At 37.1% G+C, this 18,910-nt stretch overlaps 1 protein-coding gene across 2 annotated transcripts in view; it reads right to left on the bottom strand.

Moving 5' to 3' along the window:
* ANO3 (anoctamin 3) overlaps nt 1-18,910 on the bottom strand; it is a 479,469-nt gene that overhangs the window by 216,653 nt on the left and 243,906 nt on the right. For both annotated transcript variants that reach the window (XM_011964701.1, XM_011964700.1), the window contains 2 exons: nt 14,714-14,908; nt 13,007-13,078 (listed from right to left, as the gene is read on the bottom strand). In XM_011964701.1, coding sequence (XP_011820091.1) covers nt 13,007-13,078; nt 14,714-14,908 — 267 coding nt within the window. The remainder of the gene's footprint in view (nt 1-13,006; nt 13,079-14,713; nt 14,909-18,910) is intronic.

Raw genomic sequence — 18,910 nt, 5'->3', positions numbered from 1 at the left:
TCAATGTAAAATAGTATAAAATAGGAAATCTCTATGGTGGCTACATGACCAAGAATTCTTGACACACTTCACCAATTTATGTTCCATATGATATAAATATATCTTCAAACTCAAAAACAGATTGCTATACATTTAGCCTTTTCAAAGATATCACAACATCTTAGAGTTGTTTTACTAGATCAGTTGATATCTATTAAACATGAATTTTGACATGGAAAACTCTAGTGCTTTCAAGATTTCAGTCAATTTACTTATTGTACAGAAGAAAAACAATTTTGTTTATAGTATATCCATTCCTTTATAAATAATGGTTAAAAGCTATTAAAACACAATATGTTACATCGTGGGCAGCTAATAGTACCAGGTTCATAGTGGTATAAACTAAAATTGTATAGGTTATATTATGTCTTAGGATGCAGTTAATAGCCAGATACGTTAAGAAGCTCTAAGCTTTTAGTGGTTACACTTAGACCTATTAACCATACCTGACACTCATTGATGGTTAACATTTGCTACGTACATGCAATAAGCCAGAAACTTTACCTGTATTATTTCCTTTCATTCTGATGACAACTTTAAAAGTGGGTATAATTTCTTCCTACATCTAATAATAAGCAAAAAAGGAACACGGAAATGGAACATGCCGAAGGCACTAAACCAGTAAGAGGCACATCTAAAACTGAAACAAATTCTGATCTAACTCCAAAGCCCATGCTTGTGAACATAGTATTCCCCCAGATTTAGGTAAGTTACATTTTATTCATTCAACTTTTGTTTATTAAACAACTCTGGATATGCAAGACCCTCTTTTACAAGTTGACATTAGAGTAGCAAACACAATTCTGCCTTCATACAACATTCAAGTAAGAGAAAAAATTTTAAAATAAGTAAAATATTAAGTAGGTCTTGTGGTCAGCGCATTTGAGAAAAACACTGTAGACAGGAAGGATGAAGGTGTGAAAGGAGTGGGGGGTGTCATTTTACTAAAGAACATAGTAATATTTGAGCAAAGATACAAAGAGTGAGGCAGTTAGACACACAGGTAAACTGTAGGAAGAATGATCAACACAGAAAATTTTAAAATGCAAAATCTGGATTCGCATTGAACTGTTACAGAAGCCAGAAAGAAACTGAAATTTTGGAATTATATTATTGGAGCAGCTACCAAAACCCTACCATTGACTGCCAGTTTGTAAGGCATAGAGTGTTTAGTGTTTTTATTTCCTTTCCAATCCTTTCTCTTCCCTTTCCTTCCTTTTCCCCGCGTGCGCTCTGGCTCGCAGGCTCGCTTGCTCTCTCGTTCTCTCTCTGTCCCTGTCTCTCTCTTTCTGTCTCTCCATCTTTTTCCCCATTGGTTATTAGAGAAGGAAGAAATCCTGGTTTGGTTAAACAGCAATCCGCAAATGGCATGTGCTGCTGGGGAGCAGGCACTCGCTTGTGGATCACAAGATGTCATTTCTCATTCTAAATCTGCCACTTCCTCAGCATGCAATTTCCTTTTCCTAAGTCTCTAAGGTTCCTCTAAACTCTAAAATTATTGAATTATGAATTTAATGCTTATAAAAGATAAAATCACAATTTATATTATTTTATTTTCCGTGGAACACAAGAAATTAAACCTCTAGAAGTTCATTACTCATTTCCTGCTCCTATTCCACTCACAATTTAGTTTTCCAGGCAGAGAATTTTTCTTTTTTTTTTTTTTTTTTTTTTTTGAGATGCAGTCTCACTCTGTTGCCCAGGCTGGAGTGCAGTGGCGTGATCTCAGCTCACTGCAAGCTCTGCCTCCCGGGTTGGCGCCATTCTCCTGCCTCATCCTCCCAAGTAGCTGGGACTATGGGCGCCTGCCACCATGCTCAGCTAATTTTTTATATTTTTAGTAGACACGGGGTTTCACTGTGTTAGCCAGGATGGGCTCGATCTCCTGACCTCGTGATCCACCTGCCTTGTCCTCCCAAAGTGCTGGGATTACAGGAGTGATCCACCGTGCCCAGCTACTTTTTTTCTTTAATTCCTATAACTCATCTATTTCTGGAAAAGAAATACATAGCATCATCTTGCTAGAGGAAAGCTAACTCAATTTTGAACATTTGCCAAATACCACCATATTCATTAAGTTTTTTCAGATTTTTTTTTCCCCTGCCCTACTGGGCTGACTGGAGCTAATCATTTTCTCTTCTAAATTCCTTCACATTTGTGTTTTCTTTTCTTTTTTTCTGCCTGCCTTCCTTCCCCTTCTCTCTCTTTCTCTCTTTCTTGGTATATTAGCGAAGTCAGCATAGTATCTGGGTGAGAAAACTATCTGTACACCAAGCCTCCATGACATGCAATTTACCCATTTAACAAACGTGCATATATACCTCTTAAACCTAAAAGCTGGAAAGAAAGAAAATTTTTCAATAAATGCGTATTAACAAAATAAAAATAAAAAAAGAAATATATAACTGAAGCACAAAAATTCAAGTAAATGAACTAAGAAAAATAATATTAGAGTACGCAGATAACTTTAAATCATTGTCCCGATGAATGATATACAAACATATTGCTATGGCTTGGATATGGTTTGTTTGGTCCAGGTCTCATGTTGAAATTTGATCTCTTGTGTTGAAAGTGAAGACTGGTGGGAAATGTCTGGGTCGTGGAGGTGCATCCATCAATATGTTTTAAGAGCAAAACAGAGCACAACTGGAAATGCATTCTAAAATTATAATCTAAAAGAAATCTGTTAGCAGGAATGTTCCTCTAAGCCTATGAATAATAAAATGTAGAAACTATTGCCATCTTAAGAAACAAGTTTAATTCTAGTTACACAGACTAAAACCCTAGGAGTAATCTTGACTCCTCATTTTCTCTTGTACCCTACATCAGATCTTTCACCAAATTCTGGTGACTTAGCATGAAGCATTACCTCTTTAGCACATATCAATCTTTAGCACATACCACTAACATGCAATGTGTTTTCACTTATTTGTCTTTGTTCATTATTTGTTCCCCTCACTAAGGTATTTTTTGTGAGCCTGGCCTTTACATATATACGTGTGTGTGTGCACATTTTTCCCACTTTTGTTGTCTTGTTTATTGACTGCTTTCACCTTAACATCTAGAACAGGGTCTGGCACATAGTTGCCATTCAATAAATGTTTATAGAATGACTAACTGGAATTAAATGCCCAAATCCTGTCTAAACTGTCTTTAAATTACAGCTCAAAGTTGATCATTTATCAACATCTGATTATAGTTAAAGCCATCACATCTCTCAAACAGAAGCTCATTTGATTCTCCAAAACAATCTCCCTGTTTCCTCTTTTGCTCCTACCACATGGTAGCCAGGGTGACCCTTTTAAAAACCCAAGATATTTCACATTAAATCTCTGTTCAAACTTTCTAATAATTCTGCAGCCCCAGGTATAACCATAGTCCATACAACAGCCCACTGGGCATATGCATCATCTAGCTCCTTACTATTGTGACTGGAATTGGTTCCTTCTGGTGAGTTCTTGGTCTCGCTGACTTCAAGAATGAAGCCACGAACACTCGCGGTGAATGTTAACAGTTCTTAAAGATGGTGTTTGTTTCAGAGTTAGTTCCTTCAGGTGTTCATGTCTCCAGAGTTTCTTCCTTCCAGTGGGTTTGTGGTCTCGCTTGACTTCCGGAGTGAAGCCGCAGACCTTCTCAGTGAGTGTTACGTCTCTTAAAGGAGGCGCGTCTGGAGTTGCTTGTTCCTCCTGGTGGGTTCGTGTTCTCGCTGACTTCAGGAGCGAAGCCGCAGACCTTCCCAGTGAGTGTTACAGCTCATAAAGGTAGTGCGGACCCAAAGAGGGAGGAGCGGCAGCAGAATTTATTGTGAAGAGCCAAAAAACAAACCCTTCACAGTGTGGAAGGGGACCCCAGCCTGTTGCCAGTGGTGGCGCAGGTAGCCAGCATTTCTTACCTTATTTGGCCCCACCCATATCCTGCTGATTGGTCCATTTTACAGAGTGCTGATTGGTCCATTTTTACAGAGTGCTAATTGGTGTGTTTACAAACCTTTAGCTAGACACAGAGCGCTGACTGGTGTGTTTACAATCCTTTAGCTAGACAGAAAAGTTCTCCAAGTCTCCACCCGACCCAGAAGCCCAGCCAGTTTCACCCCTCACTATCATTCTGTATCCAGCTTATACAGCTCTACCCTCATACCCTCCGATCCAGCTGCACCAGGTTATTTGGTGTAAAATATGTTCTCACTGAAGGGTTTTTGCACTTGCTTGTCTCTCTGCAGATAATGCTCAATCTCTGTTTTAGCCACAGTTCTGTTCACTAGTCACCCCATCAGAGAATCACTGTTTGATCATTATTTCTAAAATACAGTCTACATTGTTGTCTCTCTGCACACAGTGCTTTATTTTTTTTTATTATTTTTATCAGCACCTGACATCAAATGACAAAACATTCATATAAAACATATATGCTATATATGTACATATACATCAGCATCTGGTATTGAATGTATACATTTATACATATAAATGTTATATCTACCTCCTCCTAACTATAAGTGCTATTAGTGCAGTGACTGTTTTGTTCATCATTATATCCTGATATTTAGTTCATTGTTAATTGCATTGTAATCTCGTAGCAATTGTTAACTAATAAATGAATGGTATGCTTGTATGTGGGAATATTTTGCATCCATTAAATTGCTTTGCAGACTGACAATCTACAGAAATGCTTAAACTATAATCTTAAGTTAAAAAGCTGTTTTAGGCTATTCTCACACATTTCACTTGAAATATAATTTTCCTTCTGAACGTAACTTTGTAAAACAATATAAATGTAAGGACAGTGAAAAACTGTAGTATAAAGGAAATGTAAAATGTGTTACCTATTTTAACTAGGTAGTGGTAGTCCTCTCTCCCTTGTAGATTTTTTTTTCTTGCTAGGAGTTATTTGTATCATAACGGCAGAATTTAAAAAACTTTTTAGAGTTAGTATTTGTGTCAGTCAACATCTGAGAGCAGCAATGGAGAGAGCCATATTGCATTTTGGTTAATGAAGCTAATTATTCTTCCATCAGTGAGATCTTCTGAAACACAAATGAAACTTACTAATGTGTTTTGGTTTTTCTCAAGGGCATAGATCCTTATTTTTATGAAATCCTCCCCATGTGGTGATGAGACATTTATTGCACATATGCCCAGAACATCAATCAAATTTCAAATTAAAAAAATGTTTAAGCAATAGCACTAAATTACAGTACCAAATATTATATCATATCTCCTCTTTTTAAGATGACTTTCTCCCACATTGTAACATTTCTGAAATCATGGCAGTAACCTATTTTTCCTAAAAGCTCTTATTAATTTGATGATGCTTCGTATAATTGATAGTGTCTTAAAATCTAAAAAGATCAAAGAATAAGCAAAACAGATTTTCACACACACCAAAAAACAAAGATAACAGCTTTCTGGAACAGGTGGTAACAGTTACAGTAAGTCTGATTATGACAAATAGAACTCTTGCTGTTCTCTAGTAGCAGAATAATAGGAAGCCATACATGCATAAAAAATGTAGTCTCAAAGCTCAATAAAATTGCTTCATGTGTCGAAGAACAAAGACTGATATAGTGGCAAGGGAATCAATATTGGTTTCAACAAATTGAAGTTAAAATCTTGGTTTTATCATTTGTTAGCTGGGTGGCAGTGGGTCCGTTACAGTTTTTTAACCTTAGACTTTAGGATAATAAAATATTCCCATAAAATAGTTCCAAGGATTAAATGCAAGAATCTATGCACAGTTACTCAAACACACAAATATATTTTTTCATCCTTTTGTTTGCTTTCAATACACAATTTTAGTATTGAGACAGCTATTTAAAAAATAAGTAATTTAGGGCTACCAAAAAAGTCATATCTTTCATTTTAAAGCCTAAGTAGACAGGAAACAACATAATTACCTTGAGTATGCCAGTAGAAAATTTAAAATTTAATCTATAAATCTGTTTTCTAATCATCAATTGTATGCTTTATGTTGAAAACTTACACTGATTCAAGTGGGAATACATCGTCTTTTAAATTTTGTTTGCATATCAGCATCAGTTCAAAACGTAAAGGAACTGACCAAGATAACATAGCAGACTATTATGATCACAACATAAACCTTACAGCTATCTCTGGGAGTAAAATCTTAATAGCTAAATTATTCCAGCTCAGTCATTCTTCTTTACTATAATGTCATTTTATTTTGTTACTCTCTTACACTGTATTGTTTCAGCATCTGAAAATAGATGCTATCCTTCCTGGAGAATTTTCAGTGTGAGTAGATTATTAGTTGGCCTTCACTTACTTGCAACTGTACAAACTTTCTGTACCTTGCTAATAATGGCTTGCCCCAGGTTTCTCAGAATAGGTGATAATATGGGAGCACATGATAATAATGACCTAAGGTTATTTTCATAATTTATGTTTTATATGTCATCTCTGATAAATATTGTCTAATTTGAGTCTCACAACAGCTTTCACTACAATTATGCTCAATCTCTGTTTATAAGAAGAAATTAATATCGATATCTCCATTTCTCAAATCAGAAAACTCAGCAAAGATGGTGTGTACCCAAGTAGTAAGTGACAGTGTTGGTACCTGAAACTGGAGCTTTTGACCACCAACAAATTTCGTGATTTAAAAAATTATCCTACAGAAGCTTTCTGTGAAGAATAAATTCATGAATGGTCCATACATGGCTTGCTCTGTGGTTAGGACACAATAACAACAAGAACCCAGACTTATTAATTATTTGGGGTTCCTTTGTTGCCTACTTCTCCCTAGCCCTATTGTTCTAAAGTACTACCACTAGCCAGTAGCAATGAGGGTGCTGGCAGAGCTGTGCTCAATGAACAACACAGAGAAGCAAAACCTGCAGATAAACTGCTTTCCATTGTATCAGTGTGCCAGTGTTTTCTACTCACCATCTTTCCCTGTACTCTTCCAATCCTCACCGATCCACCCATGTCATTGAGTGGATAGCTTGTACCAAGCAATACGAGCAAGACAAACATAAATCACAGTTATTACCTAGTGAACAGTCATCCAAAGTGCTATGAAAGAAAGGAAGTAGCATCTAAATGACTATGCATTAGGGAGGACTTCAGTAAGACTGATGTTAGAAAGGCAATTCTACGGCTGGGCGCGGTGGCTCACTCCTGTTACATAATGATTTTACTAATCATTTAACTAATGATTTAACCATTACCCCAGCACTTTGGGAGGCTGAGGTGGGCGGATTGCCTGAGGTCAGGAGTTCGAGACCAGCCTGCCCAACAAGGTAAAACCCCGTCTCTACTAAAAATACAAAAAATTAGCCGAATGTGGTGGTGGGCACCTGTAATCCCAGCTACTTGGGAGGCTGAGGCAGGAAAATCGCTTGAACCCGAGGCAGAGGTTGCAGTGAGCCAAGATCATGCCACTGTACTACTGCAGCCTGGGGGACAAGAGCAAAATACCATCTAAAAAAAGGTAATTCTACTACTTAAGAAGAGTTTTGTTTTAAGCCTTTAAATACTCCACATAAAGGTCCATCATCACAATTTAAATACAAAAGAGAATAATATTTAGATCAGGTCCTCAGTGAGAAAATTAACAAAGCACTAACTCATAACAAGTGAGAAAACTCACAGTGATAAATGACATCACAGAGAGCAAAAAAATGGGTGGATTCTACAGCAGACTCTCCAAAGAGGGGTGTGTGTGTGTGTGTGTGTATGTGAGAGAGAGAGAGAGAGAATGCTCTTTCATCCATTTGTCTGTCCTAATCCTAAAAGTATTCTTTAAGCACCTACTATGGGTCAGGTACTATTCTTGATTCTGGTGCTAAAGGTGGCAGCAAGATTGACAGTTTCTGTCTTCTGGAAACACAAAATTGGGGTGAATAACCTAAATAAATAACTTTAGGTAATAAGTATTATGAAGAAAAATCCAAGATTAAGAGACAGAAAGTAAGTCTGATGTGAACCTGGCTTATTTCGGTGTAGAGCCCTAGGATAAGCACATATTTATTGTGAACAAGGAACATAAGATGGTTGAGCTGTCTTCAGCTCGTGAGAAAAAGGAAGCATTAGGAAATGGCCTAGAGAGACCAGACCCAGATTCTGCAAGGTCTCTGAATACCAGAATGAGTTTATATTTTAAATGTAATAGGAAACCCTGGAGAGACAGGAGCACAGAAATGATGGGATTTAATCTTCCTTTTATTAAAGCTTTCTGTGACTCCTGCTTGGAAAATCATCTATAAGGAGGTAAGATTTTGAGCAGGGAGATCTGTTAGGAAGTTATTGTACCAGTGTACCAAGAGAGGGTAGCAGATGGACCCAGGTGCAGCAGTGAATGTGGTGAGCAGTAGTCAGATTCTGAATATATTTTGAAAATTGAAGCAAGAGGACCTTATGTGTTCGATAAACAATTGACAAGATTTACAGTGACTGTGAGACTGTCCTAACTGAAAAATATGTTCCTTCAGTGTAATTCCCTCATTTCTATAATCTTAAGTAGGTTAGGAATATTAGAAGAAAGTTATTTCTTATGCCATCTTCATATAAAATGCTACTAAGAAAAAATAATGGGAATTAGTGGATATTATCTATTGTTACAGAATGAAAGCAAAATTACCATGTACTGTTTGACCACAACTATTTAAAGAAATAAACCAATGAGTATTCCACTGAGCTAAACTATTATATTTGTAGAAAGCAAATAAATGTTTCAAAACTCTAATATGAACCCATTACTGAGGAAGTCATTTTATAACATTAGCAATGTTGATTTCATAACAAGATTAGAAAGATGTGTGTTTGGGTTGGTTGGACTAAAATTACGCTGGTCTTAATGAGCCCTAAATATTTCATTTCTAAGTTACCTGAGTTTATAGCCATATGGGCATGGGAAGAATCAAGCATCAGGCACTTGTTAACGTGGATTACTGTGTCCTTGTCATTTTCCAGCATACTGAGAAGAAAAAAGTAGGCAATGGTAGTGGGGCTTCCAAGATTAATAAATAAAATTATTGCCACACTGGGATTTCAAATTCACTGCTACAAGGATCAGCACTTTCTAGAATAATTTTGTGAGTGTGTGGGGGAGTATGGAATGCTGCTGTGGCTTTGTGAGCTGCTTTATGAAAAGTAGAATTAAAGGCTATGAGATGTCAATAAGAAAGAAGAAAACAAAAAGAATCAAAACTTTCTGACCCAATTAGCTTTTTAATAATCATTACTCAAATATATTTTAACATGCAGCTTTATCTTCACCTTGTACTTTCTGCCTGAAACTTATTAACATCTTATAGAACTAGTGTCTTTGGAAATCACTAACCACTTTTTACCTTAAGGCCTTTGTGTCTACTGTGGTGATTAAAAGAGAAGGCTAGGGATCAAGGTTTCCTGGGTTGAAATCTCAATTCTCCATTGACTAGCTATGTGACATTTGGCAAATTATTTTCTCTCTTGGTGAGTAAGTTTCCTCATCTGTAAAAACGGGCCGTTAATAGTACCTAACTCAAAGGGTTGTTGTGAGAATTAAGTGAGTGAGATAAGGCAGGTAAAATGTATAATAAGAGTTCAGTAAATTATTGCCTATCCATTATGCCATCATTATGCCATAAAAGTTCCCCCCGACTTTTTTTTTTTTTTTTTTTTTTGAGGCAGAATCCCACTCTGTTGCCCAGGCTGGAGTGCAGGGGTGTTATCATAGCTCACTGTAGACTCCAACTCCTGGGCTCAAGTGATACTCCCATCTCAGCCTCCTGAGTAGGTGGGACTACAGTCGTGTACCACCATGCTTGGCTAATTATTTTCTTTTTGTAGAAACAGGGTCTCACCACTTTGCTGATGCTGGTCATAAACTCCTGGCTTAAGCAATCCTCCTACCTCAGCCTCCCAAGGCACTGATATTACAGGCGGGAGCCACCACACCCAGCCTAAAATCACTTTTGGTGATCATAGAAACAGCTGTTTAGTGTAAATCTCTCTGGGCCCAGCAGAATTTGGTGTGAAAGATAAGCTTACTGAGTGACTGAATAAAGCAATGAAAAATATTTGCTAAACCCCCCTGATGTGTTAGGAGCTACGATGAAGTTATGCCTTTTTATTTACTTCAAATCCTACTAAGAATGGATCATTGATCCCAATTTACTAGTGAAATCACTAAAGCTCAGAGAGGTTAAGTAATATACTACAGTTACATAGCTAGTGGATATAAGAATAAAGATTTGACCAATGGCTGGCTGGAAAAATAACATTTCTTTCACGATGTATACCCATCCTGTTAGGGAGCCTTAGTAGAAACGTCCTTCTCTGAATCAACAGAGCCATTAATATTTTTTCCTTCATGGTTCTCATTTGGAATAATGAGAAATATCAATCCTCAGTGAAACACTGACCACATGCAGTTAAGTCTGCCTCAGCATTAATATTCTCATGGGGCCGCTCAAAGTGGTTAACTGTAAAAAGCCATTAATAAGATGCATTAGTCAGGAAATTCCCATGCAATAATCAGCACAATACAGGAACCTGGTACTCTGCACACTAACAGCAAACTTAGCGAATGTAACTATTTGCATTTAAAAGAGAACATGTATTGCCAAAATGCTTACTCATGCTTTATTTAACTGTACTCTTGGTATATTTGACATTATTTTACTTAATTTCTTTTCAAAGATGATTAAAACACTCATATTAGGCTGGGTGTGGTGGCTCATGCCTGTAATCCCAGCACTTTGGGAGGCCAAGGTGGGTGGATTGCCTGAGGTTGGGACTTTGAGACCAGCCTGGCCAACATGGTGAAACCCTGTCTCTACTAAAAATACAAAAATTAGCTGGGTGTGGTGGTGCGCGCCTGTAGTCCCAGCTACTCAAGAGGCTGAGGCAGGAGAATCTCTTGAACCTGGCAGGCAGAGATTGCAGTGAGCTGAGATCATGCCACTGCAGTCCAGCCTGGGAGACAGAACAAGACTCTATCTCAAAAAAATAATAATAAAATAAAATAATAAAAAACACTCATAGATATGCACCTAACTCTAAAAGAGTATTTCCCAGCCAAGTGTTACATCCAGATGGATTCCTGAAATGCTTAGTGATACTACACAGTTAGCTGGAGACTGTACCTCACCGTCATTATAAAGGCAAACACCACATCGTTTGTATGTATTTTAACTGCAGAAGCTGTGATGTCTTTCTAACTTGAATAAATGACAGACTGATGCTGGGGGATGCTAAAATAGTGAATATGAGATACAATGCCTGGAGAGAGATGAATACAGGTCAGCTGGAACAAATAACTGAGACACACAAAAGTGATGTGAAAAGAATCATAAAGTTAAGAGCATCCGATTCTGTTAAGCATTCAGAGAAAGTGCTTTTTAATAGTTGGAATGGCAAGCTGTCAAAAATAAAATGCAAGGAATTACATGGAAGGTTTTTCAATACAGTGATTGTTAAACTATACATTGGTTCTAATTTGGAGGACAGGTTAGTGAAGGGTGCTTTGCAAACTTTCCCACCTGTATGGATATTTTGGACAAGAAAAACTTCAGGTTCGTTTTTTGTTCTTATTTTTTTTTTAAAATTAGAAAATAACAGATAATATAGGTTGAGCATCCCAAATCCAAAGTGCTCCAAAATCTGAAACTTTTTGAGTGTTGAAATGACACTCAATGGAAATGCTCACTGGAGCACTTCAGATTTCAGAATTTCAGATTTTGGGATGCTCAGCGAGTAAGTACATAATACAAATATTCTAAAATCAAAAAAAAATTGAAATCTGAAATACTTCTGGTCTCAAGAATTTTGGATAAAAATACTCAACTTGTAGTAATCTTCAGAATTAATTACTACAGGAAAGGCCTTTGTATTCTGAGTGAATTTTTTCTGATGAGATACTCTTTTTGATTCTGTATATGAAATGAACCTGCTGGTCACTGGCTTTCTTTAATTAAAAAACTTAATAAGCCAGCACTGTTTCTGTCCCACACATAAAACAAAAATTATTATAAGAAACGTGACTAATTTGCAATCATTCAGAATGTGATTATAAATAGCAAAATTCATAGTTTTAAAAGTTATGAAGAGTGACTTAACAATGCCTGTAGAGAAAAGCCAAGTTACAGTTTTTAGGCCAGAAATTCTTTATCCTGGTTACACTAAATATTTACTGGGCAGGCTGTTAAAAGTATGTATACTAATTTCACTCCCCAGACCAATTAAAACTGATTTTCTGGAACTGTGATCCAGGAAGTATTAAAAAGCCCTCTGGTGATTTGAATGTGTAACCAGAGTTGAGAACTCCTTATGTAGGCACTGAGGCCTGGCCACCGATGTATCCTACTGAAAACTCAGGGTTTCGTTTCTTCAGGTTATGTATCAAGGCACTGAGGTTGCAAAGTAAGTGCTGGCACATTAGTGTCACTTTTTTTTAATTAATTCTGGCTTTATTTTATTTCTATTTAATTCATGAAAATGAAAACCCGATTCAAAAGAATTGTATATAGGCAAGCTACAGATTTGAATGTAAAGCTTGCTCAACTGAAGCAAATTTTATGTAACATCAAAAGGCAAAAAAGGAGATAGAGTAAACTTGTCACTGTTATAGGAAAAATAAATAAAATTTATAGTATCCTCTAATGATGGGTCGAGATAGAATCTCTGAGTGTTACTAACATTCTAAATTCTGAGTGTCAAAATTTTATAGATCTTGAAATAGTAGTCTATATGTTCTTACTCATAAAAAATTGAAATTTTCAGAATAATGGCAAAAATTGTTATTTTTTATTATGAGATTGTTGCTCATCATAAATCCTCCTATACATATGAATTCCAAACTATACATTTCTTAATTTCTTAACCTCAGAATATTAAACCCACCCATTACGTTAAAAACCAAACATGAACTTTTTTCTTAAAAAAAAAAAGTGCTAGCTTTTTTTAGAACACAGTTTACCTTTGGAGAGAGGGATAGGAGTAGTAAATACTGAATATCAACTTACCCAAACAAAAATCGCTGAGGTCAGCAAAAGAACATCTCAGCACAGAGTCGTTTTTATTCTCCTCAGTGTTAACTGAAATAAAATAAGACACTTTGTAGTTTTAGGAAATAAAAGCATAACAGAAAAATAACCATGGTGATAGATGGACAAATGATGGCTAAACGTGATTTTTTTTAACTTAATGAGTTAAAATTAGTTATTTAAAATTTCTCTTTTTTTTTCCTTTTTTTTTTAGAGACGGAGTCTAGCTCTGTCACTCAGGCTGGAGTGCAATGGCACCATCTCGGCTCACTGCAACCTTCACCTCCCGGGTTGAAGTGATTCTCATGCCTCAGTCTCCTGAGGAGCTGCAACTATAGGCATGCATCATTATGCCTGGCTAACTTTTGTATTTTTAATAGAGACAGGATTTCACCATCTTGGCCAGGCTGGTCTCGAACTCCTGGCCTCAAGTGATCTGCCCACTTTGGCCTCCCAAAGTGCTGGAATTACAGTCCTGAGCCATTGTGCCCGGCCTAAAATTTCACTTTCGATAAGGGAAAGAAACATCTATATTACGTGGTAATACCCTCATCTTCTTGAACAATTTGCCATTTTACATGCTGGACGTATTTGTAAGCCAACTACAATATGTAGTGATTTCACAACAGTATTGAAACAGTACTTTTGATATTTTTTAGTTATCCAGAAAAAGAAGTAACCATATGGAGTCATAAGGGAATGCATTCTTATAAGAAAAAGCAACAAAAGGATTGAAAAATAAAAACACAGCTAGGTGCAGTGACTCATGCCTATAATCCCAGGATTTTGGGAGGCCAAGGTGGGTGGATCACAAGGTCAGGAGTTCGAGATCAGCCTGACAAACATGATGAAACCCAGTCTCTACTAAAAAATACAAAAATTAGCCAGGCATGGTGGTGTGTGCCTGTAATCCCAGTACTCAGGAGGCCGAGACAGGAGAATCACTTGAACATGGGAGGCAGACGTTGCAGTGAGCCGATATTGCGCCACTGCACTCCAGTCTGGGTGAGAAAGCGTGACTCCATCTCAAAAAAAAGTAAAAGAAAAACACACCCTAACCACTGCACAACGGGGAGCATGGTTGTATTCAAATTCTTAACTCTTATAAAAAGGAGTTGTCTAAAGAGATAGTGTGTGTCTTAGTGGGCAAATGTGTGTAGGACAGTGCCTAAGGGAAGCCACACCATTTCTTTGTGTGGCACCTAGCTGGTATGTCTCTCAAATTCAGCCCTTGCCCACCAGCCTTGGATTGCCAAAATCTTTATGCAACCAAATCTTCACTGCTTTATTGTCAGTTGTAAAGTCTTCAGCTTTTATTTTTAGAAAATCGAGTTTACTATTGCTGACATTTTCTATTTGAATACTGGTTATAAGTTCTCGCCAGGAATGTTACTCATCAACAAGAGGGATGCAAATAGTGGCCAAATGCACCAGTGATTCATGTAGCTGGGACTTTCACTGCGAACAAATATTAGGTCCAGACTCCATGGGATTGGCCACCTTCTAGGCAAGGAAGAGATAAAACACATCTGGCCAACAAATGGCATGGTGTATTGGTCTCCTTTCTATGCCAGCCTCCTTCCTGAAGAGCTCTATAAAACTGGTCCAATGGAAAAAGGAAGGAAAGGACTATTTGGAAAACGTAGATTTTATAAATTGAACAAGAAAATAGGAATTGTTGCTCACCTTGCTCTGCTTTGTCAGTGGAGATCAAGGTTATAGATGTGGGAGCCTGAGATTCACTCTCTGTTGACTGGAAGAGGGAGGTAGACTGGCTCAAGCTCTTTGAGTAAGCGTAACTCTGGGCGAGGCAAGGCAGGGACCTCCGAGACGGTTTTAACGAAGTTTCTTTTGTTATCTCGCTCTTGCTTATATTCATACCTACAAATCCAAAATGTTGAGTTTTAGCAATAAAAAAATCAATCAGTAGAGGTCAATAAAAAGTTTTAATTCGTGTGATACCTGTTTCAGGAATGAACTATTGAAAAGCACCACCTAGATATTAGAAATAATTGAGTTAGTTTTGTTTCTATTTTGTCAGGCAGAGTGTTTGAGATTTTCGTTAAATAGTTCTGAGACATAAATATCTGTTTCCTGTTTGAGCTTTCACCACTCTTTTAAAAGTTCTGTGAAAAAAGAAACTGATGTTTAAGTTCATTTGGGGAATTATGACAACAATTATTTGGATACTCTTTGAATAAAACTTACGATTTAGGCTTTCAAATAGCAAAATAAATAAAACCTAATACATAAACATTCAAATTAGTAAATGGCGCCCTTCTTTCTACACCCTCCCCTCCCTTAAACACACACATAATATCGTAGCAGCGACTTAGAGGCTGGAAAGAGATAGCATAACACAGTATAAAAACTGGGCAGCAAGCAAGGATCAAGACACCAACCCTGTGCTTAGTGTTAGAATCACTTCCCTCATGTACGGTCTCATCTGCCAGAAGAAAGAATGCCCTTCAACCAAACTCGGCCTCCAAAAGCGGAAGTCTCGCTATACTGTGTGATCCAGGAAAGAATGGCTCCACTTCCCCATCTCTATTCCTCTTCATCCCATAATGTCAATCCCAGGTCATTCCTCTCCCTTGGCACTCTAAACCCCAATGTCTCTGGACACTGTTATTTCTAACATCTCCCACCCAGACTCTTTCACTATGTCCTTTGGGAACTCACATAAAACATCAGAAAATCCACTTAATATCCTCCTTAGATTTTTCTGTGGATCACCCATTTCCCTCCATAATTTCGTCCAAACCTGGCACTGCCCCATATCCCCCCAGTGACACTGCTTCTCTTGCAGCTGCCTTCAGTGGAGGCTCTTTTCTCTTCCACAACCTCATATCAACTTTACTTGAGGTGGAGTAGATATCCTTCTTGTACCTAATTGCCTGTCTCAGTCATTCTTCATGCTTCCTCTCTAAAAATCAGTATTCAAATTCCTGTCATTAAACTATTCTTCTAGTCTTCTTTATTACTGTCATTTTCCTTTACCACTTCCAGGTTATTTCCCATCATTTAAAAAGAAGTTAGCTTTTAACACTACTCTTTTGCTTATTTTCTGCTTAACACCCACTGTCATTCATATTATATATTTTGTTTTATTTCTGTATACCTCCCTAGAATGCAAGCTCTATAATGACACATGAGCCAAATAAAACATTTTCTTTACAAATTATCCAGTCTCAGGTAGTTTGTTATTACCTGAGACTGGATAATTTATAAAGAAATACATTATCAATGTGAAAACAGACTATGGTAAATTGTACGAAGCTGCTTGATCGTAAATAACTCCCTAAAAAGTTTCTTATTGACACCTGACTTGAGAAGTTGGCTATGCATTCTGTCTGCATAATGTGAATAAAACTATGAAACATCCCCCACCTAGTGTTGTGTTTGGACTTCACATTACATAAGGCAAAGGGACTTTTTATTGTGGAGTGCCTATTACATGTCAGGCTTTGTGGTTGGTGCCTTAATTTACTCACTTTGAGGATATTTATGTATTTTACATAAGCAAATTACGTGAAATATTCTCATTTTAAAAGGTTTAATTATAGAAGTAAACAGATTTAAAAAGTAAAATTAGTTTTACCTGATTCTTAAATTCCAGTCTCTTCTCTAAATGAAATGAATGTTATCAGTTTATTGGTCTTTGTCTATGTATTCAAATATGTAACTAAATATAAAAATAGTTTTCTTACAGAAATGAAATTATAGGCCGGGCGTGGTGGCACACACCTGTAATCCCAGCACTGTGGGAGGCCGAGGCGGGGGGATCACGAGGTCAGGAGATTGAGACCATCCTGGCTAACACGGTGAAACCCCGTCTCTACTAAAAAATACAAAAAACTAGCCGGGCGTGGTGGCGGGTGCCTGTGGTCCCAGCTACTCGGGAGGCTGAGGCAGGAGAATGGCGTGAACCCGGGAGGCGGAGCTTGCAGTGAGCCAAGATCGTGCCACTGCACTCCAGCCTGGGCGACAGAGCGAGACAAAAAAAAAAAAAAAAAATTATAGTTTGTCACATTATATAATATGTCTTAGGTGTTTTCTCCATCTCAGTACATGCACATCTATTCCAGACTTTTTAATTTAAATATCTTTAAAAGCTTTGAGATACAACTCATATACCATAAAATTGACTCCTTTAAGTATACAATTTAGCTGTTTTTAGTATATGCAGAGTTGTGTAAACATCACTCTATGTGGCTTTAAAATGCTCCAAAAAGAAACATCATACCTATTAACAGCCAATTCCCATTCCCTCTTTAGCTCAGTCTCTGGAAACTACTAACCTAATTTCTTACCTCCATGCATTTGCCTATTTTCTCCCTCTGTATGGGTTGTCTTTGCATTTTCATGATTGTGTTCTTGGAAACACAATGCTTTTAATTTTGATGAAGTTCAATTTATCTATTTTTTTCTTTAGTTGTTTGTGCTTTAGGTGCTGTATCTATGAAACCATTATCTATTCAAGGTCATGAAGATTTACTCCTATGTTTTTCTCTAAGAGTTTTATACTTTTGCTCCCACATTTAGGTTATAATCCACTTGTAGCTAATTTTGTACATGGTATGGAGGTGGGCTGCAACTTTATTCTTTCCCATGTGGATATCCAGTTGTTCCTGTACAAGTTGTTGAAAATGCCATCGACTTGTCTTGGCACCCTTGTCTACAATCAATTATCCATAAATTTATGGGTTCATTTCTGAACTCTCAATTCTAACCCACCATTCTATATGTCTACTCCTATGCCAAAACCACAATGTCTTTAGTATTGTAGCTTTGTAGTAAGTTTTAAAATCAGAAAATGTGAGTTCTTTATTTTTGTTGTCTCTTTCCACGATTGCTTTGGCTATTCTTAGTCTTTTGTATTTCTATATAAATTTAAGGATCAACTTGTCAATTTATGCAAAAAAAGGTAGCTATGATTTTTTTGTTTTTGTTTTTTTTTGAGATAGACTTTTGCTCTTGTTCCCCAGCCTAGAGTGCAGCGACGCAATCTTGGCTCACTGCAATTTCTGCCCCTTGGGTTCAAGCCATTCTCCTGCCTCAGCCTCCTGAGTAGCTGGGATTATAGGTGCCTGCCACCATGCCCAGCTATTTTTTTTTTTTTTTTTTTTTATTTTTAGTAGAGACAGGGTTTCACCATGTTGGCCAGGCTGGTCTTGAACTCCTGACCTCAGGTGATCCACCTACTTCAGCTTCCCAAAGTGCTGGGATTACAGGCATGAGCCACTGAGCCTGGCTACCAGCTGTGATTTTGATAGGGATTCCACTGAATCTATAATCACTTCGGCAGGAGTACTGCTGTCCACTAGGTGACCTGCAAATATTTTCTCTTAGTCTGTAGCCTATATTTTCATTCTCTTACTCGTGTCTTTCAAAAAAGCAGAAGTTCTTAATTTTGACAAAATCTATGCTGTGATTGTTTTATGGTTCATGCTTTTAGTCAGGTGTTTTAAACTTTTCTTTATATAAGTTTTGCATATTGGTTAGCTCCTGCTCTCTTTTAGCTATTGTAAATGCGTGTTTCTTTCCCATTGTATTGACAGTATAAATAGCCAGTTGGATTATATTAAACAAGTGAGTAAAATACTGGTTTAGCACTGAGGTGTAAATATTTTTTTCAAGCTAAGAATGTACTACTCACTTTCTAGTTTTTTTTTTTTTTTGTTCAGTAGTGTGTTGATTTTTTTCAGTTTATATAATTTTATTCCTTAGCTATCTTATTATGTTGAGTTCCATTAATGGATTTTCTAAAGGTAAATCCTCTTTTCATTTCCAGAAAACAAAAACAGAACATGCTTTGTCATGATTAATTGTTTTAAATATGTTAAATTCTAATTCCCAGTATTTTATTAGGCTTTTTGTAAT

Source organism: Mandrillus leucophaeus, unplaced genomic scaffold (genome assembly GCF_000951045.1).
Source record: "Mandrillus leucophaeus isolate KB7577 unplaced genomic scaffold, Mleu.le_1.0 Scaffold700, whole genome shotgun sequence".
NCBI lineage: Eukaryota > Metazoa > Chordata > Mammalia > Primates > Cercopithecidae > Mandrillus > Mandrillus leucophaeus.
The sequence above is the reverse complement of the archived record's forward strand: the minus strand, read 5'-3'. Positions and strand labels throughout refer to the sequence as shown.